The 25094-nt window shown below is 40.0% G+C and overlaps 1 protein-coding gene across 5 annotated transcripts in view; it reads right to left on the reverse strand.

Moving 5' to 3' along the window:
• Positions 1-25094, reverse strand: part of LOC144294031 (uncharacterized) — a 75655-nt gene that overhangs the window by 47920 nt on the left and 2641 nt on the right. For 2 of the 5 annotated variants that reach the window (XR_013361427.1, XM_077865549.1), the window contains 5 exons: positions 23225-23287; positions 21090-21162; positions 20881-20992; positions 13259-13503; positions 1775-1944 (listed from right to left, as the gene is read on the reverse strand). Coding sequence is in view for 3 of the 5 variants with exons in the window: in XM_077865549.1 (XP_077721675.1) it covers positions 20959-20992; positions 21090-21162; positions 23225-23287 (170 nt within the window). In the remaining 2 variants the exon portion in view is untranslated. Of the gene's footprint in view, positions 1-1774; positions 1945-13258; positions 13504-20133; positions 20414-20880; positions 20993-21089; positions 21163-23224; positions 23288-25094 lie in introns of those variants that run through there. The other 3 variants (XR_013361425.1, XM_077865551.1, XM_077865550.1) reach the window with 2 other exon arrangements.

A 25094-nucleotide genomic window follows, 5' to 3' on the forward strand; every position in this document is an offset into this window, starting at 1 on the left:
CTCACATCATTGATGAATGTGTAAAGTTAAACATATTTTTTTTGCTTCACTTTCTTATGGCTAACTTGTTAACATCTACGAAAATATTAACCATTGTTTATGTCAGAAGTATATTCATTTGTCAATTGTAGTGGCTACTAGAGCTCAACGAAAATCAATAAAAGCATTCTGTGAGAATCAATTGTTTATATAGAATTTATAATAAAAGGTATACATATTTTATTATTATTTGTAAACTGTGTGCTACACAATAAAATCTACAATACACATGTAGTGTTTTGTTTTTTTCAGAAAGTCTATATTAAACTTTTACCAGGACTATGTCATTTTAATGTCATTATGGTGTTTGCAAGAGAACTATTCCATTTTCCAGTGTCCCCTGCTCTGTCTTCACCTTAGTTCTTTATTACAAAGCTTTTTTTATTTTTAAGATTTTATTTATTTATTCATGACAGAGCGAGAGAGAGGCGGAGACACAGGCAGAGGGAGAAGCAGGCTCCATGCAGGGAGCCTGATGTGGGACTTGATCCTGGGACTCTGGGCTGAAGGCACACGCTGAGCCACTCAAGGATCCTACAAAGCTTTAAAATACAGCTTTATTATGTAGATTGAGAGGGTTTTGTTGTTTCTGTTTTTCTTTTTTCCTTTTATGTGTTCATTTTCCCTATTTCCCTATTTCTGAAAATAAGAAGACTGTGGACTGACCAAATAAGCAAGAACCCTTCCTAATCAGCGAAGGAGGAAGATTGCAACCATTTCAATATAATCTGCTTTCTTTTACTTTATTTCTGCCACATGTGTATTTTTGGCCTTGTGCTTTAGAGCTGACAAGGTGCTTACACACAACTGTGCTTGCTTTAGCACAGCTGGCTACACTCACTTCCACATTTCCCCTTAAGCTGCCTCTCTGGGGTCCTGTTGTAAAAGCTTGCATGCACTTGCTGAAGACATGGCAAAGAGAAGTACAGGTGTTCATTACATAACATTGACAGAGCTTGGAGATGACAAAGACTTGGCCATAAAATCATATTAGCACTCTGATTACAGAGATAGAAACATTTTAAAGGTTTTTCCTGCTGGGCCTGGAAAGCCACAAAAATTAAAGTACATTTGTTGGGGTGGTAAAAAATGTGGGTGAACTATTTTCTGTGTTTTGAATTTGAATTCTATCAATGCTGCTATTAAAATATTTGCATAATTATATAAATAATGAGGGGATTTATTTATGTACAGTATATAAAGACTTTGCTTTGTTTCTATGCTCCTCAAAGCACAATGCATAGGACAAACTAACTCATACTCACCCATATTCTGTGACTCTGTTTCTCCCGCTCCCGTTCTCGCTTGTTCTCTCCATACTTTTTCTCACCTCCCTCCACAACCACAGCTTTTGTTTATTCTCCTCCTGCCAGCTCACCAGAGCAGCTGCTTCCTGATCCCTCACGTACTTCACAAGCTCACCCTCCTCCTGCCCCTGACAGAGCTCAAAAGCCTGCTGCTTCCCCAGTGTTGTGGCCATATCACCCACTGTAACCTCCTAAACGTGCTCCATTCCCTAGAGAGGTCAGCATTGTCATCAGGAAGCAAAGCTAATAAATCCAATATGTAGTCCGCTATAATTACAGAGGTATAAACGGTGTATACAGGCTTCCCTGTAAAGAATCTACTTAGAGACATCCTCTTCAGGAAAACTTGCTCAAATCTCCCCCATCTCCCAAGATGGGATTAGAAACCCTTTCTATGTCCTCTCCTGGAAGTCCACCCATATACTTACCATGTGTGCTGTATTTGCTTGTTTACTTGTCTGTCTCCACACTCTATTGGGGTCACTTTGGTATCCCCATTCTGGCACTTTTCTTATATGTAGTAGATGCTCAATAAAGGCTTGTTGAATGAATGAATGAAGGTCCTGTGCATCTGGATTGTTGAGGAAGTACCAGTTAGCTGAAAAGACAAGAAATGCTGTTTCCTAAGGGTTGTGTATAGTAGGACAGGTGTGTACTTCATAGCTTTTAGGAAGGCATGATTTCTGTTGTATGTATATGTCAGTGAGTGGCACCCCAGGAGCCACATGGAGAGACTCTACTCCACCTCTGAATTATCATTTCTTAAGGCAGAAACTCTGCCTTATTCAATTATACATAGAACAACAACAAAAAAAATTATACATAGAACACCAAGCACAGTGCTCCATGTCTGATAGATTTAAATGGCTTTTAGAAGAAAGAATGCATATATTCAAACGAATTTTTTTAAAGATTTTATCTATGTATTTGTTTGTTTAGAAAGAGAGAGTAAGCCAGGGGAGGGGCATAGGGAGAGGAAGAAAGAATCTGAAGCAGGAGCCTGACTTGGGGCTCTATCCCACAACTCTGAGATCATGACCTGAGCCGAAATGAAGACTCAGTCGTTCAATTGACTGAGCCATGCAGGTGCTCCTCAAATGAATTTTTTATAAAGCTGTGGTAGTCAAACACCCTTCTTTGTGTTAGGGATATTTTCATCTTTAGAACTATGGTGAACAGACAATTATGTCTTTACCACCCTACAGGAATTCATTCATTTAATAGAATTATCTACTAGGTACACAAGTACTGTCCTGGACACTGAAGATATAGCAGTGAGAAAAACGAAGGCCCTGCCCTCATGGAGCTTACATTCTAGTGAAGAATAAACAATAAACTTATTAGCAAAATAAGTGTATAATATGCTGTCAGGTAGTAGGAAGTGATATGAAGAAAATTAATGACAAGTTAGGGGATAGAAGGAAACTGGGAACAATTTTGGGTAAGATGGTAAGGGCATCACTCTGTGAGGGAATGATATTTAAGCATCCCTAAATAAATAGAGAAAGGAAGGCATGCAGATATCAGGTGGAGAAATGCTTACTAGGCTGAGGGCAGAGCAAGTGGAAAGACCTCAGTGTAGGAATGAGTAAGCTTAGTGTGCTTTAGGAAGAGCAAGGAGGCCAGCAAGAGTGAGCAGAGAGCGGGAGAAGAAAAATTCTAGAAAATTCTTGCATTCTGCTTTCTTATTACTAGGTTCCTTGGAGACCATGAAGCCTTTCAGTTAAAAATTAGTTGTTTTCTTTTAAAAGTCACTCCTTACCTCAGGCTATCAGTTTATAGCAACCATTCAAGAGATGCTTTTTTTTTTTAAAACATCTTTACATTCCAGACCTAGCTTTTTTATATAAACCCTAGATATTTGAAAGAAAGAAAGGAGACAGAAAGACAGACTTTCATTTCTCCAAGCAGTACAAACTTTTTTTTTTTTTGAGGAATCTGAGTGAGAAGGTGATAGCTTCTCCATGTGCCCACTCCTATCCTCGATAAGTTATATTTTTGCTAATTATCATTTTAAAAATGGCCTTTTCCTCACCTTGCCCCAATTTTTGAGTATCTCCTGTGTGCCGGTTACTGGTAGTATGACCAAAAAGCAAGATGGCACAGGCAAGAAGCCAACAAGAGTTTCAATACAAAAATTAAAGAGGGATGAATTTCTATGTCTTTGCTTCTCTTAAGCATGTAATATAAAGACAATTTACCATTGCTCTTTACAAGGAGAGCCTCGTTAAATATTAACACTTTTCATCTTAATAAGGGGTTCCTTTTGTTCCTTATTAACCAAATCAAATTTGACCAAATCATTTCTTCTTATTCTAGAAGATAGGCAGAGGATTATATTGAAGGTCCTATTGTACTCTAGAAAAGAATTTCTACACCATCTTTTTTCTACCATAAAATACCGAGCAACCTGGTTATATGAAATACTTAATAATCGGATGATTTATGTTAAGAATATTCTTTTCTTAGAGTGGACCAAGTCATCACATTGGAAAAAACCAACTCAAGTTCATTTGATCCCTGTGATACTATTTCTCTCTTTCTCACACCACATTCCCAGAAAATGATTGTTTACTTGGTAGGTTGAAATAATGACCACATTCAGATTAGAGCTTCTGAAGTATCAAGGATAAAGCGTACTCAGTGACCTTGTAAAAACTGGTTAAAACACTAATTAGTCTTTCATAAAACCTTGACAGGAGGTGATAAAACTATGAATACACCTCTCCCTTTCCTACCCTATTCCATGTGAAAAATGTGTATCTCAGAATCTGGGATGCAGAAGAAATGGTGCATGTATTTTGAAAAAGCTCTCCCGGTATCATGATGAGTCTCTCTCTCTCTCTTTTTTTTTTAAGATTTTATTTATTTATTCGTGAGAGACACACAGAGAGAGAGAGAGAGAGAGAGAGAGAGAGAGAGAAGCAGAGACACAGACAGAAGGAGCAGGCTCCGTGCAGGAAGCCTGAGGCGTGACTCGATCCTGGGTCTCCAGGATCACGACCCGGGCTGAAGGCGGCGCTAAACCGCTGAGCCACCGAGGCTGCCCTCATTGCCCTCATGATGAGTCTCTTATGTAATTTTCTCCTTTATTTTTATTGTTCCTGTTTTGTAGCTATATTTCTGTTTATCAATTTATATTTTATTTATAGAAGTACTACTTCCTTCTTTTTTTTTAATTTTTTATTTATTTATGATAGTCACAGAGAGAGAGAGAGGCAGAGACAGAAGCAGGCTCCATGCACCGGGAGCCCGACGTGGGATTCGATCCCGGGTCTCCAGGATCGCGCCCTGGGCCAAAGGCAGGCGTCAAACCGCTGCGCCACCCAGGGATCCCTTTTTTATTTTTTATTTTTTATTTTTTGAGAGAGAGCATGCATGAGCAAGGAGGGGCAAAGGGAGACATGTCTAAGATCATGACCTGAGACAAAATCAAGAGTCAGACACTCAACTAGCTGAACCACCCAGATGCTACAAGAAGTATTACTTCTTTATCCCGTACTTTACCCTCTCAAAATTTGAAGAGGTATTGTTTCTTTCTTCTCTTATTCTTCTTCTGTTTTATTACTTTCTTAAATATCTCTGCTTTTTCCTTTTATTCTGTCTCTCCCAACCAATCATAATACAGAAGTCAAGTTTATTTTAAAATAATTACGGTGTCTCTGAAATTAAGTTTATGTTCCCCATTCTTCACTGTAAGATCTGGGTTTGGAGAAGGATAAATGAACTAACATATATGAAATACTTTAGTGGCAGATATTATGCAAGGTGCTTTGAAGACATAAATTAATTTAATCATTTTAACAGCCTGTGGTAGATTAGTTTATTGTCCAAAAATATTCACTCTGCACCCCCTCACTCCCATGGGAATTATATATTTCCTTCTCTGGTGACTGTGGGTTTGCCTATATGACTTTCTTTGGCTTCATATTGGGGAGGTGTACTTCCTCTACCCTTGGGTTTGGTCTCAGTCATGTGACAACTTTGGCCAGTAGAGTGTTAGTAGATGTGATACAAGCAGAAACTTGAAATACAAGGAAAAATAGTCTCAGGCAGACCTCTGGTCCCAGGCTCTCAGAGAACAAAACTACTCCAACTTACATTAGCTGACTTCCAAATGACCCTGGTGCTCCACAGATGCAGGACCTAAATAAAGGTTTATCGTATTGTGGCACTGGGATTTTTGTGGCTTTTGTTACACAGCAATAGCTAACCAATACACAATTCTATGAGGTAAATAGTATTATCCCTTTTTAACCAAAATGGAAACAGAGTAAGAAATAAGCCCAAAGTCACACAGCTAGTATACTGCAGAGGCAGGATTCACACCAAAATCTGTCTGATTGAGAATCCAGTGTTCCTTTACCTACAACATGCTTCTCCTTTAAACTTTATATTCCTCTTTCCATAAATCAAAATAAATTTGATTTTTACTTTCCAGTGTCTCTCAGATGATTTTTACTGAGATCACTAGCCCCACCCCCAGAAAAGTGTCTTCATTCTCCTGCCCAGAAATTTGACTTCCCAGAATCATATTTCTCCTTTATTCTATGAGTTCTCAGTGTAGCCCTCTGATAACAGGAATAAAAACCTAATAACAGGTTATTCCAAAAATGTAATTTTTATATGCATGTAATTTGTTTTTAAGCTTAGGATGATCAGATATGAAGAGCAAGTGCTGGGTGCAAGTACATAAGTGATGGATAATCATTTCCTCTCTTCTAACCTGGAGGCGCAGTGCATGATAAAGTGGGAGTATTCAGAGTGGCGGGCTCTGATAACAGTCCTCAGCGCTCACTCGGCAGGAATTGGTGGCGTTACTGCTGAGTCACATGTCATTATTTTTCAGAACTGATAGTAGTGAGAGAAATACCTGAAAAATGAGGGAATAGGACAAATACAGTACCCATTATTTTTAAAAGGCCAGAAGACTCCCCTGGCTTTTTGAGATTGATCAGTTATCTTCAGTATCTGAAAAGGTACTAGAAAAAATAGTCAATTTGAAATGATTGCCAGCCAGGAGAGTACTCACTTTGCTAGTTTAACCCTGTATGGTCAACCTTTAACTATCACCCAGGGTGGTTGTAAAAGTCGATAGAAAATACTGGGATTTTTTGTAAATCTATCTTTGGGATACAATATAGTGTCTGTCAACCTGGGCACTATTGACATTTTGGCCCAGATTATCCTTGTTACTGAGGCTGCCCTATGCATTAAAGATGTTTAGCAGTATACCTGGCCTCTACCTGCTAGATGTCAGTGTCTCCACACATTGCCAAATGTCCCCCTGGGACTCTAAAAATTGCCCCTGATTGCAAACCTCTCAGGCACTTCCTCTAATTACATATATATTTTCTGTAACAAACTATAATATGATCATCTTTCTTTCAGCCTCTTGAGTATGTACTCAGGAGGCCTCGCCTGCACTGCTGTCACACAGATGGTCAGCCCTCCGCAAAGCCTCAGAGCCTCAGATTGCTCCCCCTGGGAATCAGCAGGTGTTGTCCCAAAGTCATGCTTGAAGGAGCACCACTGTCAGTTAACACGTGGTGCTTGCCATTCTTTCCTCATCTGCCCCAGCTTCACTACCCTCTACCCCTGTGCCAGGCATCTGCCCCTCAGGAAGCCATTTGAGGACACTTCCTCCCTGTTCATGCTGCCTTTGGTAACATTCAAAGACCCCAGCCCTGCAGATGGCAGACTGATACCATCTTCTTTGGAGTGCTCACTGGGCCAGAATCATTCTGGGCTCCCTGGAAGTGAGATGCTATGAGCCATGGTACATCACCTGGGCATCCAAAGAATGCTATTTGTGCCTTACCTTCCTCCTCCCATCTCACAGAATCTGTCAGGAAAAGAATCCTTTGGGCTCAATGGATCTGAAACTATTAGGCCTGTACTTTTCAAGTTAGTGTGCGTTAAGAATCACCTGAGAGGGACACCTGGGTGGCTCTGTTTGTTAAGTTCCTACCTCTGGCTCAGGTCATGATCTCAGGGTCCTTGGATCAAGCTCCAAGCTGGGGGAGGGGGAGTCCCTGTTCAGTGAGGAGTTTGCTTCTCCCTTTCCCTCTGCCCCTACCTGCCCCCATTCATGCGTGCATGTTCTTTCTCTCTCAAATAAATAAAATATAAAAACAAACAAACAAACAAACATCACCTGAGAGATCTCATTAAAAGGCAGACCCTGATTCAGGAGATCTGGGATGGGCCCAAGATGCTGCATTGCTTACGAGCTCCCAAGTGAGAATGGCCCTGTACTGCACTTGAAGCAACAGGTTTTAGTAGGTATAAGAATCATGTGGGGTACAGATTCCTACACCCTGCTACCAGAGATTATGATTCAGAGGGTTTAAGTGGAACCCATGTTTTCAACAAGTCTCTCTAGGTAGTTCAGAGTCCACACATTGAGAAACATCTCATTGCTGTAGCCCTTATCTTAGAAGACTGAGAAATACCTTTCCAGGGGCTGGGCCAATCCAAGAGCAATAAAACTAATTCCACATGAAGGTCCTCTTCCTGGTTATAAACTCTCTCCCTACAGACAAATTACCTCATGCAAATAGCTGCCAGTGGCACCCATAGGTCTTCAGATATACCCAAATAAGTCCAAGCCTCCAGCAGCTACCTAGATTAGATGCCTACTGGCCCAGCAGACTGGAAAGGAAGAAAGTTTGGATCTCCTTCCAGGTTAGGGTACAAAGAGAGCCTTTTCAATAAAAGACACAATTACCAACCCATTTAGAAAGTTTGTGCGTTATCCAGCCATCTAGAAATGTAGGATGGGACAATCCTGGGCCTGTGGATGTAGAGACACAGCTCTGCCTATCTCTGGGACCTTTTAAGTGAGTGGTTCCATCCGACACAGAAGGTTAGAGATGTGTACTGCCTGGAGCTTCTTTTGGTGTCTTAGCCTTTCAAGGTCAAATGTCTTTAGAGTATTGATGGCAGGGAAGAAAATTTGGAAGAACCTCCCTAGATTAAAATCCACAGATGCCTTCTTCTCTGGTGTTCATCAACAGAACTCCCTCTTGGTACCCTTTTACCCCAAAGAATCACACCTTCCCCTCAAAACAGGCAGGTGACATCAAGTGAAAAACAGAATAGTTCCAGCAAAGGAGGGAGAAAGAGAGATGCCTTAAGATTTAAGAGAGAGAGTAGTGCGGTTTTATGATACACTTATTTTTTTTAAGATTTATTTATTTATTTGAGAGAGCAGATGAAGGGGAGGGCAGAGGGAGAGGGAAATAAGCAGACTCCCTGCTGAGCAGGGAGCCTGATGCAGGGCTCAATCTCAGGACCCTGAGATCATGACCTAAGCCAAATTCAAGAGCTGGATGCTTAACCAACTGAACCACCCAGGCACCCCTATGATACACTTATTTAAAAGTGGCCCTCAGGATTGACAGTACAAGGCAGCAGGACTGGGAGTGAATATTAGGAACACATTGGGAGGTCCTACTATGTACCAGGCATCTGCATGCATTACCTCTCATCACCCTCACGAGGAAAATGAGGTGCAATCACTCCTATCCTACTGATGAAGACATGAAGTTCAAAGAATCTGAATGCAAAAGAAAAGGAATCTACATTCCTGACCTAAGGGAGCTGCCCTATCAGCCCTGTGCTGCATGCACAGAAACTTCTTACTTAAGCCAGTTACTTGGAAGTCTTTCAATGACAGTAGCTGAAATGTATAAACTAACTAATACAACCAGATTCTACACCCCAAATTAGTAGGATAGATAGATAGATAGATAGATAGATAGATAGATAGATAGATATAGAGAATTAAAATACCATAATTTAGGGGCACCTGGGTGGCTCAGTCAGTTAAGTGTCTGCCTTCGGCTCATATCATATCATAGGTTCCAGGAGCCTGCGATCAAGCCCCACATCAGGCTTCCTGCTCAGCAGAGTCCACTTCTCCCTCTCTCTCTCTCTCCCTCTGCTTCTCCCCTTGCTTGTGCTCATGCTCTCTCTCTCTCTCTCTCTCAAATAAATAAATAAAACCTTTTAAAAATTTAGAGACTTCATATCATTTTCTGAGTGTTTTTCCTTGATGGCCTTTTTGCACTTAAATTAAACAGGCAAATGTTCACTGCTTTGACCTTTGGTGCTACTGCTACCTTTGGTGCTACTATTGAGTTCTTCAATAAGAATGGTATACAAAGCAATGTCCTGACAGATTTGGCAGGATCAGGCTAAATCTACCCAGGAAGAAAATGTCATTTTCTATATTCTTAATAGACTTTTGAAGAAACCTATCATATTACTATCCTTCTTTATGAAAACCTATATTGCAAAGGATGAACTCCTAAGCCAAAGCAGATCGATAAATATGCCAGTGTGGTTCATCTCAATTCCAGTTTTCTCCGGTTCTAACTTCAAAATAGATATCTATCTCATTGCACACTATTTTTATAAGAAGAAATGATCAACACTTTACATTTTAGGCTATGATCCAGCCCCCTAATCTTGTAAGAAATGTGGATATAATGACCATATAGCCCAGCTCTTCCAGAGTCAATCGATTTCAAATGTTTTTCAATTGTAATCCTTGGGTCCTGTTGTGTGGTTCACCTCTATGCCTGAAAATGCTTTCTTATTTTTCCCATTTAAAATAATGAAATACAAATGCCCCCAATCTGAAAATGTGTTATCTCACACTTTTTCAGAAATGAATTTGATTCAGACAACCTGAACCCTTCCCGAATCTCCCCTCACTTCCAATTCTCTTTCCCCCTAACTCCCAAGGGCTTTCACCAACTTCTATCATGTCACATTACTATTATCTATGTAGTCATTGTTATGATAGTTGCTGGCTTTTGCTTTTGTCCATGTGTACTTGGTATGTTCTATCTTCTTGCTTAGATGATGAGTTCTTTGAAAACAGGAGCCCATGGAATTTGCTTTTGTGTCCATATGTCTAACACATAGGCTGGCACATAATATATGCTCAATAATCATGTGTTTTAAGTTAACAAAAATAAATGAATATAGTTTTATTCATGGGTAAGTACAGAAGTGGGATTTCTGGACACTACAGAGAAAGTTGAGCCTGTTTAACCCAGGCAACATGAATGGCTTGGTGGGGATGGGGGAGAAAAGGAGATATCGTGCTAATGTGGAAGATGAAAAAGAGCCAATGACAAATGTTACCTTCATCCAATTTTGTCTAGAGCTCATCTTGTCCATGGCAATCACAGAGAGCTAAATTTAACAGCTGGAAGTGAGGTCAAGGGCCAAGGGCAGACTTAGTGGAATTAGAAGTTAAATTCTGAAGCTGAAGAATGAAGAATACATGCTCTACTACACTCTAAAAACATCCTCAAGAAAAGTAAGTTCCGTTAATTTAAAGAACCAGAAATATGGTTCAGAAGAAAGATTGTCTCCTTACTCTACAAAAAGCTAATTGCTAGACTCTTATTGACCAATAATGTGAGGTGAGATCACGGTATAAGGTTCTTTTCAGAGCAAGTGTTTTCTTGGGGCTTGTACCAGGAAACTGGGGACTTTAAATGGAATGCTTAACAAATTAAATCAGGAAAAATTTCAAGGGTTCTCAGATAGGCTCATTTTTTAGATTTTCATCCCCTACCAGAGGAGATGCAGGGGCAGGGGAGATTCTTTTCGAGTGATGTCAGAGAGCTTGGATCTGGGCCCTGAGACCTCGCTTCCTATTGCATCCTCATCCATCAATCTGAATTCATTTACCAAGCAGACAAAACTCACCCAAAAAGTTAGATTATTGCAGAGTTTAAAAGAGGTCTGCAGTTTGCATATTTCTTGACTTATTTGAGAAATCCGGATGCTTCCCCCAAGTTCCGATTTTTGATCTGTGATTTTTATTTTTGCCTCCGTTGACAAAAGATGGTACATCCTTTCTTGGCATTCTGCACCCCAACTTAGTCACCAGAGCAGATGGCTATGAACATGTGATCAAACTTATATTTTTAATGATTTCTTTTTTTACAGAGTCAATATATCAATACATGAAAGCAGGCAGTCTGGTAGCCTAAAATAATAAGCACTACAAAAACCTCCCATGTTTGAAGTGGAAACTTTGCTCTTGTGCATTCCCTCCACCTCTAAACGCTCAGCTGCTTCATGCAGGCTGTAAAAGTTCCCCTTCCTTTGTTCCAGGCTGTTCATTAACTGAGGGCATAACTGTTACCAATTCTGCTCTCATATAAAAAACCCAAAACTTTGCACTGGCAGTTTGATGTGCACAGATTACAGATAGGGGCTTTGCAACTCAATGGGTAGCCACTGCTATGTTCCCCTTTCCCTTAAAGTCACTACTATCAGCTACTCATATTTATCCAAGTTCTTCTGTTACCCACACAGCTTAATTAAGTCCTTTGTTGATATAAATAAGGTTTTGGTTTAACTGAGCTCAGCAAAAGGAAAAGTGTGTTTGTTAAAGTACTTTAGTTGCAAGCAAGAGAAATGCAATTAGATGAGCTCAAGCTCATCAAGGAGAGGGCTTTATTGTAAGTTTGTGCCATCTCAAAATCCTGGAGGACATCAAAGTAGCAATATATGTGGTCTTAGGAGAGAAGAATCTGGGAATTACAAAGCCAGGACAGATTCAGCAAAGGTGTCTTCTACATTCTCTCTCCACAAACCAGTTTGGTCGGCTTCCCAGGAGCTGCAAGTTCAGCCAAGAGACAGACTCTCTCTTCAGTCTCCATCCCAAGTACCTGGGGAGACTGATTAATTGGGATCAGATATCCAGCCCAGTCTAGGTGGCCATGGCCAGAGATGGGCTCACGCAGAAGAGCTGTAGCGACTGGAGGACCGAGTTTTAAGATGGGAGTCGGTCACAGGAAAACAGTGAGTTGTTATCTCATTGGCTGCTCAGATAGCCCCAAAAGAGTCCTCCAAAGAATATCATCTTGTTTAAAAATAAAAACAAAAAAAAATCACACCAAATTATCCAACATTTTGTTATCCCATAGAAGGAGTGCTGTAGAAAGTTTGGCAACTGGAGTGAAAAGTGAGGAATGCTTTAGACCAGTGTTCCACATCATTCTGAAAGGGACCCTTTCCAGCTTGTCGTAGGAAAATAATGAGGATTTGGGACAGCTTTCTAGTTCTTCTTAACCTTATTCTCATAATGTAAATGGATTTGCTATTTAGTCTGAAATATTCTGATTTTCCATGGTGTCAAACAAAACATTTTAATAGAAGTATCAAAAACCATGTAAAGCCCAACAAATATGACTTATGAAAGTGTGTTGTTGGATTTTTATTTCCTTCATATTTCAAATAACTGAAGCATGATCAGTGCGTCTCAGTCTGTAAATGTAATAAAGATAACATTTTTGAGATTTCACCCCCCAAGTAGCGCATTTCTTTCCTACATCCTTTTCTTTCCAAGCAGTTAGGTTGGTTTAGGCTCATTGCCTCAAGGAAGGGATGAACTCTGACGGAAAACTGAAACAATTAAGCTTTCTTGTTGTAGGTTTCCAAAATCCTAGGCTCTGTTTTGAGGGATGAGAGGATAGATGGAGACCATCTTCGGCATAGACAGAGAAATTTCATGGTTGGGAAAAGGCAAGAGGTAGAGGGAGGTTGTTGAGCTAATTAGGGTTTCCCTCAGACTTGGAAAATTCTTCCTGGTAAGTCCAAGGGGAAAAAATCTAGGGGACACATTAAATATTTGGAAAATAGCAAGTCCTTAAGATTGTGGCCTTGTACTCTTTTTCCTGATCAGAGACCCTGGTCAGGCAGCAAAACTTAAGATAGATTTGTAGGATCAGGGGATGAATACCTGCTCTCTGCTGCCCATGTGAATGACACTGCCTAGAGATGTGGCATGGCCTACACAATAATCTGTGGTGACCCTGCATCAGACAGAGATCTAGGGAGAGTTACACGCATCAAGACAGGAAGAACTTTGATCATACCTGACTTTAGAGAGCCCACCATAGCACAGAAGCAGCTGAATGATTCTCATGCTCCAAAATGTAGTACTGAAGGAGTAAAGCAGCCATAGAAAGAAGTGACATCTCAGTGGTCATTTGTGTTGATTGACTTCTAAGACAGAATGATGAACATTTCAGTGGATGTCTGTGCAGATAGATGGCTCAAAGACCAGATGCTCTCCAGGTGTATTTTGGTAATATGTAAGCCCCCAGGATTTAGATGCAATCTTGAAAAAGATGGAGAGAGATAATTCTGAATTAAATGAGGTTAAGTTTCAGCCGCTCAGCTGAATGGGGGTTCAAAATAGAATTAAGTTGCATTATAGGAAACAAAGTTCTATACCATGCACAGCAGAATTTCTGAACTAAGATATATATCCACTAAATACATGTATAGGAAAACAATAAAACAATAAGAAGCAATTTCAGCAGACCTTTTAGAAGGTCCTTTAATGCCATTGAGTATCATGGTAGATTTTTTCATTTATTTTATTTTATTTTTATTTTTTTTTTAAGATTTTATTTATGTATTTATTTATTTATTTATTCATGAGAGACACAGAGAGAGAGGGATACAGACAGAGACACAGGCAGAGGGAGAAGCAGGCTCTATGCAGGGAGCCTGACATGGGACTCGATCCCAGGTCTCCAGGACCAGGCCCTGGGCTGAAGGCAGCGCTAAACCACTGAGCCACCCTGGCTGCCCAGATTTTTTTATTTTCCAGCAGGTATTCATTTTCTCTTCCCTACCTCACTGGAACTCCTCTAGCCTATCGATGGTGGATATGGATAATGGAATGTTAGTAGGCACGATACAAGTGGAAACACAGACACTTAAAAATATCCTTTCACAATTTGGCTTGCTCTTTGTGCTCTTGATCTTTACTATGGATATGGAGAGCATGTCTCAGATAACACTTGTCCCAAAAGGAGAAGATGTGTAGAGATACCAGAATCCAACCCATATCCCAAAGAGCATCCCAAAGAGCATACTGACCCATGAATGAGAAATAAATATTTGTTGTCGCAAGCCATGAGATCTTTGGATTGTTTGTTATCCAGCTCATTACAGTAATAGCTGGCTAATACACTTAAAAAATTGTAGCCCTAGCAAAGCAGCAGCTGCTCTGATGATGAAACCAAATCTTAAGTGGGAATGTGCTCAGAAGTAGGTGTCTACTGTCTCTCACATTCTGATTTTATGGCAACTGGAGTAAATATCAATGGTTTACTCTACCCAGAGTTTCTCCCTCTTCTTCAGGGAAATCCATTCTCTTTCTCGGAGGTTTGTTTTTTGTCTTCTGTACAAATTGTGAGGTTCTACTAGAGACTGACGACCATAGTTCCCAGCCCTCCGGGCCACACTGATTAGTCCAGTGATGGTTATGTGACCTAAGCAGGAACAATCAGAGCCTTTCTCCAGGATTTTTTAACGTCAGAGCTGCAGGTGTCCTTGGCCCCTCTCCCTGCACTGACAATAAAAGAGAATGAAGCAAACATTCTGAGGGAAACAAAAGTACAAAATAAAGATAGTAATGTATTTTTTTTTAAAGAGAGAGATTTATGGGGTGCTTGGGTGGCTCGGTTGGTTGAGCATCTGTCTTTGGCTCAGGTCAAGATCTTGAGGTCCTGGGATGAGACCCTAGGTCAGGCTTTCTGCTCAGCGGGGAGTCTGGTTCTCCCTCTCCCTCTGTGCTCTTTTTAAAAATAAATAAATAAATAATCTTTAAGTTAAAAAAAATAAATATATTTATTTATTTGAGAGAGGAAGAGAGAGAGAGTGACCAGTGGGGAGAAGGGCCGAGAGGTAGAGGGGGAAGGGGACAGACAAGCAGAGTTTGTACCAAGCACAGAGCCCAGCTACGCAGGGCTCAATCCCACGACCATGGGATCATGACCTGAGCTGAAATCAAGAGTCAGATTGTCATTGTCAACTGACTGAGCCACTAGGCACCCCTAAGATAGTAACTTCTGAGGGGATCCAAATCTTGCTTCTCATCCTACCTCATTACATACTCAATCATCCTGGCAGTATTAGCCAATAAATTCCTTCTTTTGCCTAAGCAAGTTTAAGCTGGGTTTTTGTCTGTTGAAGCCAAGAATCCTGACAAACATTTTTCTGCTTTTGCTTCTACTGCTGTGGCCATGGTCAATTGACTCTCTTCATCTTTCCATCATAGCCTCCACACTAGAACCATCTCTGTTACCCTCTGTTTCTCTGCTGCCCAGCTATTGCTGTATGTCTACATGTCTCATACTCCAACATCCTCAGAGAAGCCAGGCATTAACCAGGATAGAACCAGTCTATCTCTAAGACTGATGATCTTTGACCATCTTTGAAGCTGGACTCCATCACTATTCCAGTCAAGTATGATCTGGATGGTGGGAAGGTGCATGGTACAAAGCATGGTGTCCAATGTGTAGAGGCCTCTGTAGAAAGAGACTCCAAGGCTTCTCCAAAAGGAATAATATCACCAGCCAGCATCTTTTTTGACCTGATCCCTTGCTGCTGCTCCCATTGATCCACACCGTTGCTTCCTGTCTGTTATACAGACAAGAGAGGGTTAGCTGGAAGTGAAAATAGAAACAGATGTCTATTTAGAGGATATGTTATGGGAAAATTTTTGGAAAATAAATGGTTGTGAGCTCCAGCAATGCAACTGGGAAACTTCTTTTTAGCCTTTAACTCTCCCACTTTCTAGGATCTTCCTGGTACCTTTTACCTCCCTCTGATTTAACTGAATACTCAATCTGATAGTTCTCGCTTCTAATATCTTCTCGCAAACAAAAGGTGAGAGATGAGATCATTCATTCATTCATTCATTCATTCATCAAACATTAATTATTGAAGCACAATTACTTTGGTTTTTAAACTATTTCCAATTATATTAATAGTTATTTAACCAGTCACATCTTGTTTTTCTCTCTCCAACTTTTCATTACTAAAAAATGCCAAGCTCACAGAAAGGTTGCAAGAATGACCAAATGAGCACGTACATCCCCTTCACTTAGGCTCACCAGTTAACTTTTATTGATTGGAATATTGCTTACACTATATTAGACTGGGGTCATAAAAATGAAGAAGACAAAGCAAATGCCCAGAGAAGCTGGGCAAGTTCTGGCCCAGTGGTTCAGAGTAACAAAAGCCAGGTCTGGTACCAGACTATATCCAGCATCTCTGATTCAGGTGGTTTGTGGTAGAGCCCAGAAAACTGAACTGATAATAAACTCAGCAGGCAACTAAAATAAAGCCTGGTTTGAGGCCACTGTTCCAGCAGAAGAAAGAGAAAACCAAGAAAGAGGAACAATATGTCATGCCAAATTCAAGATATGAAAATATTCTGTGAAGACAGAGGCTGGGAAACCTCAGGTGGGGCTAATTAAAATCTCTCGCGTGGAACTGGATCCGTGAGTAAAACACCTGTCTTCAGATCTGGTTTTGGAAACCTCCATATCCACTCTGGTATCCAACTCTGGCAAGTGTAATAATGGTGTGTATTATACACTCAAATTCCCATAGCTCTTGGAAATTTCTAGATCACTGATCAAGAGATTTTCTCATTTGTAGAAAGGGGCTAATGCGTGTCCCTATCCATTTTACAGGTTGGTGGTATGAATCAAAGAAAGAAAGTTTACAAATATCCTTTGTTGTCTGGCAAGTGATTTACACACACAGAATAATTGTTATCACCCTCAGTCAGTAGATCCATTCGTGCATTCACATAATCCATATATGTCTGAGGGTTACTTCTCCTGGCAGGTGTGTCACTGAATGTGTAAAAAAGCACAGAGTACATGCAAAGTTTTTATTAGCCATACTTTGGACATAGCTGGCAACTAATAGTCATGCTATATAAACTTGTATTGACTAATTAATTGATAGGCTTTACCCAATCACATTAATCTCCCCTGGAGATGAGTTGTTTGGAGTTGTTTGACATATTTCTGGTCTTAGACCATTTCCCCTACTAAATATATGATCTCACAGTAACAAGGAGATATTGATTCTTTCTCAAAGAAGATATAAAATCGCCCTAGGGTGAATTGCTTGAAATTTCCTTATTTCATATGTAGAGGGCTGGAACTCCTTGTAAACCATTGATTTGGGGGATCAGATTATCTCCATTGTTTTGTTTCCTACTTCTTCAGATCCTTCAGTGTGGACAGAATAATCAGATTCAGGCCGATTATTTTTTTGAGCTGGGGAAACTCTTCCTGGTGACAGTTTGCTGCTACGTGGGTATCTTGCTCTACAGCCTTTCAGAGTAAACCTGCCATCAAGAAGCCTGCGTGGGATCTCTAACTGGTTTGCTTGACTTTTCTTTGTTTCTTGTTAAGTATCCTCAGAAGGGGGTGGCGGGGGACACACACTGGAAGCCTGCTGTGTGTAATTAAGAGATAATTGTAGTTGTCTTGGCATTTTGTGCTGCTATACCATTAGCTTATTTGCAAGTGATGCCTAAATGTGGTTAGGATGACGATTTTGAAAATGAATAAAGAATATATTTTGAAGGATGAAATGTGTGATAATTTGAAAGAGCACTTTACCTTGTCTTGCTAAGATATGCTACATTTTAGCCTGATGTTTTTAAATTAAGCTTGAAGTTTTTAAATTAAAGCTGAAGTGCTTTGGTTTCCAGGAGCGATCATCACATATTTTGTCCTACTGTGTACAGCCTTGAAGATTCTTTTTATACCATAACTTTCCTTCCTCAGAGATGTGTAATGCAACCTCTGGACAACTGAATATGATTAAATGCATTCTAGGACAGTGAATAATGACTCCCAATGAATTTTGGAACAAGCCTATTCAATTTCATTAACATTAGCTAGATGAAGAAATTGTCTGGTATTATCCTGGGTGTGACTTTTCACCATTCTACTATATGATAAATGCTAGTGAGTTATTTGGGGATTCCTAAAACAACATGCTGAAAACATTATTCTTCTCACTGAATAGTGGATGGATGATAAGTCAAAGAATAAGGGCCAAGATTTGGAGTGTTGCTCAGAGTTAAATAATGCATATAATTTCTATTTCATTATTGTTTTCTTTATGGAATTATCTGCCACTTATTTTTGGACTGGGCTCTTTCAGTGAGTTTTATAAAAGTCCCCAGACAAGACTGAGCTGTACATGCAAAACACACCCCCAGTGTGCATTTGGTGAAACTGTGTTGTGGTCTAATGGAACCATGCAGACATGTAGCATTTTCTTTGCTTAGGCCTTTCACATGAGCAAGGAATGTGAAAAATTCCTTACAAGATACCTTAGAAAAAATTTGGTTTGTATTGAACACAATTGTATAAACTTATCTTTCCCTAATAGTGCTCATGTAAGTAAGACCTTATTTCTTTTTGAGCCTTTAGAGATGACTAAAATGGCACTTACCTTAAAAAAAAAAAAAAAAAAAAAAGGCAGGACTTTATTTTCTGTTTTGCAATAATTATACCCCTTCACTATGGTAATGGTTACCCATAAATAACATAATCTTAAAATTGTCATTATTATCAAATATTTATCGAGTCCTCTTCATTGCATGCATAGATTGCAGAGATTTATAGAGTTGATTAGAAACAGCCAGTGTTCTTAATAGTTTACAATCTAAAGACGGAGATGATTCAGAAGAATATAAAAGACACTGTGTTGAAGCGTAGGATGGCATGATCTATCATTCGGTATTTCTCCTCTCCCATTGTTCTTTTAGAGTCTCCTATCCTGAATAGGTTCTTCCAAAAGCCCCTGACGCAGGAATTTGGATATAAATAGTTTATCTGGGAGGTGATCACAGGAAGCACAGTGAGTGTGGAAGTGAGACGGGAAGGGAGGAAACCAATAAATGGTACGTTAGTGAGTATGTTACTTCCTTGGGCAACAGGGGCTCAATCCTGCTGGTGACCTGCCAAACACTTGCATTGAAAATGTCTTAGAATTGTCCTTTCTCCAAAAGGGGTGAGGAAATGTGGATATTTGTCCTTACAAGGATGAGGGTTGCTATTGGGACATTAAATCCCAGGCACAGTGGGCATCTCCTCGCCCAGAACAATCTCATTGGCAGAGAGATGCAGTAGAGGAGAAGCTGTTTTGTTCTTTGTGGGTAAAAGTTAATCCTGGCCCAAAGCTAACATCAGAATACCTAGGTTTCAAAACATTTTTACCACTACTTTAAAGCACCATATACTTTAGTTGTACTAAAAATTATGTAGTGAAAATTCAGTCTTGAATAATCTATCCCAATTTTGAATAGCCTATAAATTAACACCTATATCTGGATCACTTTTTAAAGATTTTATTTATTTATTTTGAGGTAGAAAGAGAGGGAGAGAGCACGAGTGGGGGGAGGGGCAGAGGAAGAGGAAGAGAGAGCATCCCAAGACTCCACACTAAATGCAGAACCCAATGCAGGACTCCATCTCACGAACTTGTTGTGATCACGACCTGAGCCAAAATCAAGTCAGTCACTTAAGCAACTGAGACATCCAGGCACCCCTGGATCATTTTTTTATCACAAGTGTAGTACATTAGTATTTTGTTGTTGTCGGTTTATTTTTTTCTTATAGGGCAATGGGTACCTAAGAGAAGAAATTATCTATCTTATATAAGAAGATGATTATTCTAGGGTGCCTGCATAGTTCAGTCAGTTAAGCATCTGGGTCTTGGTTTCGGCTGAGGTCATGATCTCAGGGTTGTGGGATTAAGTCCTATGATGGGCTCCAAGGTCAGTGCATGGAGTCTGCTTAGATTCTTTCCCCCACTCTATCACCCTCCTCTTCTCCCTCCCCCTAATAAATAAATAAATAAATAAATAAATAAATAAATAACATCTTCAAAGGAAGCATTTAAAGAAAAAGAAGACAATTATTTCAAAAGAATCACAGTTTAATCTGTGCTAACCAAAACAGTAGATATTTCAATGTCACCAAGCAAATGCATATTACATTTCTGAGGTTTTATCCATGGCACACAGGTTCAGTCAAATTAACTTTTAAGAGACTAAATTCCACAAAATCTATTTTTAAAGATTCTCTTCATGATGGGAAATAGCCAGTGTGAAGGTTTTCTCCAATTTCTTCTGTGGGTAGAGTCAAGTCCAGACTAGGGTAAACCCAGCAAATACACAGTATCATCACAATCTTCTGGAAATGAGAAGGGCAACAGTGTATAAAGGTGAGTAAATATAAGCAAACAAATATAGTGGTCTCTCATAGGCACTTAAAAGGAAAGACTATAATAGTCTGCTCATGTGAAAAAGTCAGAAGGGAAAATGGGCAAATCAAGAAAAAGCTGTTTTATCACTTAGGATTCCAACAAGAAAAACAAGGTACACTGAAAATGAGTAATTTGAGGGGAATTTAAAGAATGGATTATTTATGAAAGTGTGGGCAGGACAAGGGAAACCACAATGGCTAGTGTAATATTTATAACTAATAACAACAGGGAGGAGGTTCAGAGCCTGAAGGGGCAGGGGGAGAGAAATTACCAGAAATCAGAGAGAGAGAGAGAGAATTATGACATGTGAGCCACCTGGCAGGAGCTGCGTCTGTGGGTCAACACTAGTGACCCCACAGAGAGGATGCCAGGGGAATAAGTAGCCCAACTTCACCTGCCAGTATTCGCCACGGGACAACTCCAACCAGAAGCCACGGGTCAGGGACCATGTGGATTCACCCATCCAGGTCAATCACCAGGAAGAGAAGGCATGGTGGGAAGTAGATCTGGAGGGCAAAAGGAGATAGCCAGTACCTCTTAGAAGAGAAGAATTTGCCGAATTCATATGCAAGCTAGATGAAAGAGATCACCACCCCTTAATACCTGAATTGTCCTGACACCAACTTAAGAAGCGATAAGTAGGAGTTCACCATCTCATCAGGCAATAAGATGTCCCCTAATGTCATGTGAGAGAAAGAATACTCAGTCATTGCAATGGCAGAGACTCTAAAATGTTAGGATCCCATTTATAATTCTAAAGAGGATGTGTGGTTCCCTCAGTTCAATTAATTTGTGACAGACTCAAAGAGAAGAGTCCCCATAATCATAAATTAGCAGCATCTCCCCTTCATACTTGGACATTTGTAGAATTTGACCTTGTGTTTTAGAAGCTTTAGGAGTCTCCATGGTGTTCCCAAGCATAACTGCATTAGGCTGGTAGCAACTGCATATAATGCCCTGGGGGAAATGAGTGATATTCTGCAACATGGCTCTACCCCAGGTTAAATATATATTTTTAAAAAATATATGTAAGTGAAAGATGCCCAGCGTTCTCCCACTTCCAGAACTTTGTACTCATGGCTACCTCAGCATCCAGTTGTGGGAAGATGGGCACTAGCTGACTCAGATGGGTTCTCCTCAACTCTGCTGGGCTGTAGTAACTTTTCTCACAGTTGCGTAAGAAAATCCTGTATGTGTGTATTTTGGGAGGCAGCAGGTAATGCTAAGCCTCAGAGAGCCTGTGAAGCTTGGACTGTGACGGCAATTTCCCTTGCTTGAGAGGCACTCTCTGTTAGATAAGAAATTAAGCACTCCTTTTTCCTTGGCCATATGGTGCTGCCATATAATTTAAATTCAAAAAGCCGAATTTCATAGCCTGAGAATTGCAGTTGGTAGACACTTCTAATCACTTTACTGATATAAGTAGGTACAGAGAAGCATGATAATTTAAGTGAAAACCATGTTTTCAGAATCTGATAGGAAAGCCTCTAAAGCTAATGTTTTGTATCTTCTGCTCCAAAAAGAAGACCCAGAGAAAAAGATGCCAAGGGAACAGTCTAGACAAATTAAAACTATTAGTAAAGTTACTTAAAAGAGGAAAGAAAAAAAAGCTGTCTCGTTGACTAACTGTTTAAAACCCTTTAAAATGAGACCTATTATGGCAAGACTCTCAGACAAACAGGAAAAAAATCCATTAAGCTCTAATTCCCACAAATATTATTAATGTTAATAAAAACAATAATCAAGAAAAAGGAGGTGGTTATGCAGCCAAGCTATCTGATAGAGGAATTTTTATTGAATAGCAAAAGAATTCCAAGAAGCATTTGCTAAAGATAAATAAATAATCTAGAATAGGTAGTGCTGAGATTTCTCATTTACAAGCCAACATATTTTAAAAACTGTAACCAAATCCAAGAAGGCAAGTTCTAAGAAACAGAGGAAGTTCCCTTTCCTTTAGGCTGAAAGTAAATGGAGCATGGAGATGCATAATTTGGCCTGTAGGAGATCTAAAGGAAAACTCATTCTGAGTTTGCCATTCTGAGCAACTGTGAGGGCAATGGAGAGTTTGAGAGGACAAAGGAATAAAGGTGACCTTATAGTTCTTTGGGAAACCTTCCTTTCGGTACCAATCAAGATTGTTTTCAGTTGCAGAAAAAAAGAGAAAGGAAGAAAGGAGGAAAGAAAGAAAGAAAGAAAGAAAGAAAGAAAGAAAGAAAGAAAGAAAGAAAGAAAGAAAGAAAGAAGGAAGGAAGGAAGGAAGGAAGGAAGGAAGGAAGGAAGGAAGGAAAGAAAGAAAGGAAGAAAGAAAGAGAGAAGAGAAGAGAACAGAAGAGGAGAAGGGAGGGAGGGAAGGAGGAAGGAAAGTTATTAACTTAAGTAGCAGGGTATTGCCTTCAGGTACAGCTTGATCAAGAGGTTGAAAGTTAATCATTAGGGCAACACTGATTTATTTTCATTTTTCAACTCTGTTCTTTCAGGATGGACTCTACTCTCAGGCTCTCCTTTTGTAGTGATAGGGCAAAGAAAGCTCATTTCCTCCCTTAGGTGTTTCCCTCTTACTCTTTTGTAATAAAAACTCTAATATGTGGCTGAGCACACCGCCTCCTGAGATGAAGACTATATTTCCATGTCTCTAATGCAGTTAAACATAGCAGTGTGACTAAGTTCTGGCCAATGGGATATAAGTAGAAGCGTCATGAGCAGTTTTTAGAAAATGTCCTTGAAGGATCCCTCTTTACCCTTCCTCCTCCTCACAGCCTGGAAGCTCAAACAGCCATCTGGGACCATCAGGTCGAGCCACGCTATCAAGGATTAGAGTGAGAGAGAAAGAAACAATTCTCTGATGACCTTGGAGTCACATGTAACCCTGAAATGCTTACCTCCAGACTTCCATTTTTTTAGAGAAAATATATTTCTATCTCGTTTAAATGATTGTATATTTGGATTTTCTGTCTCACAGCAAAACCTAATATTAATTAATACACATAGCAGAATGCTTTACCACAGTTCCAGGTATATATCCTATGATGTGAAGCCCCGTAGCTTACTATGCCTGTCTCTTTCTCCATAGCCCTAGAGCTTCATTTGAACATTTCTATAGCTCTTATTGGCTCATGCGCCAATCCCTGAACCAATCACTGTGGCGTGGGGCTCTGACAGGTGTAACAGATGTGCCCACTGCTGGAGCTGAGTGGAGTTCTCTCCATCTGAACTGCACAGACTGAAAATCAGGGAGGTTTCCCAGAGGGGAAACAACAAATGTTCATTCTGTTTCCCAACTAGATTTTTTCCCTAACTTTCTGATTTCTATCAAAGATATGATCATTTGTCTAGGCTCACAACACTTTATACATAATCCATTACTTTTGGTATAATCTGTTCCCCAACATCTCCCAAGAAACAAAAGCAAAGAGTCACATTATTAGGTGATGGTGTCATCTTGGGGGGGGGGGGGGCGGGGGCGTAAAAGATAAGTGTGTGATCATGATTCTCTGAGGAAAACATTAATTTATTTTATTTTTTCAGGAAGCTCTATGCCCAAAGTGGGGCTCAAACTCACAACCTGAGATCAAGAGTTGCAAGCTCCACTGACTGAGCTAACTAGGCCCCCAATGAGAAAAATGTTTTAATAACTTCATGAATGCAATGGTCAAAAGTACACAAAACCAATAAAATAACTGATTGTTATTTTTCAAAAGTGTCAAGGTTATGAAGGACAAGAAGACTGAGTAACTGCCACAGATTAGAGGAGATTAAGGAGACATGACAACTTTGGGGGACAGAGTCCATGGTGGCTAGTCATGGTCCCCAACCCAAGTGGTCATGCCCTTGTCCAATCCCAGGCCCTTGACTTGTTTATAACTAGTAGACTATGGCAAAGATGATGGGATGTCATTTCTGTGACCCTGACACATTACATAAGACTTCACATTGCTCACTCACAAGATCTCTCTTCCTCACTGCCCTTGAAGAATTAAGTGGCCCTTTCAGAAGGCCCACATGCAAGAGCTGAGGGCAGCATCCAGGCAACATCCAGCTAGAAGCCAGGGTCTTCAGTCCTACTGTCTCAAGGAAATGAACTCTGCCAACACTTGAATGAGCTTGAAAGCAGATTCATCCCAGTCTAGCCTCCAAACACGACTGCAGCCTCGCTGACACCTAACTGCAGCCTGTGAGACCCTAAGCAGAGGATCTGATGAAGCCTGTGCCCAAACTCCTAACCTACAGAAACTATAAAATAATTTACTCATTATAGTATGATTATATAAGATGCTAGCCTTATATAGGAAGCCGAGTTACGAGTACACGGGAGCTCTTTACTACATATTTAGATTCTCCAGATAAAAAGTTAGAAAGTAAATACAAGTAAATGTAAAAGTACAGAAATCAGCTATAAAATTTGCAAAAAAAAAAAAAAAAAAAAAAAAAAGCCTGGGTTCTGTTGGTTAGCAATCGTGTAAAAATAACAAAATGTTCATCAAGGTAGAAAAGAAATGACAATTTGACACTACATGTAGCTGTCCGATTCCCAGATTTTGCTCTTGCAAAAAGCTCCTCTGCTAATGTCAATACATGGGCAGCATTTCTCCCCTTGGCCCATAAATCTCT

The sequence above is a fragment of the Canis aureus genome, chromosome 22 (genome assembly GCF_053574225.1).
Source record: "Canis aureus isolate CA01 chromosome 22, VMU_Caureus_v.1.0, whole genome shotgun sequence".
Classification (NCBI taxonomy): domain Eukaryota; kingdom Metazoa; phylum Chordata; class Mammalia; order Carnivora; family Canidae; genus Canis; species Canis aureus.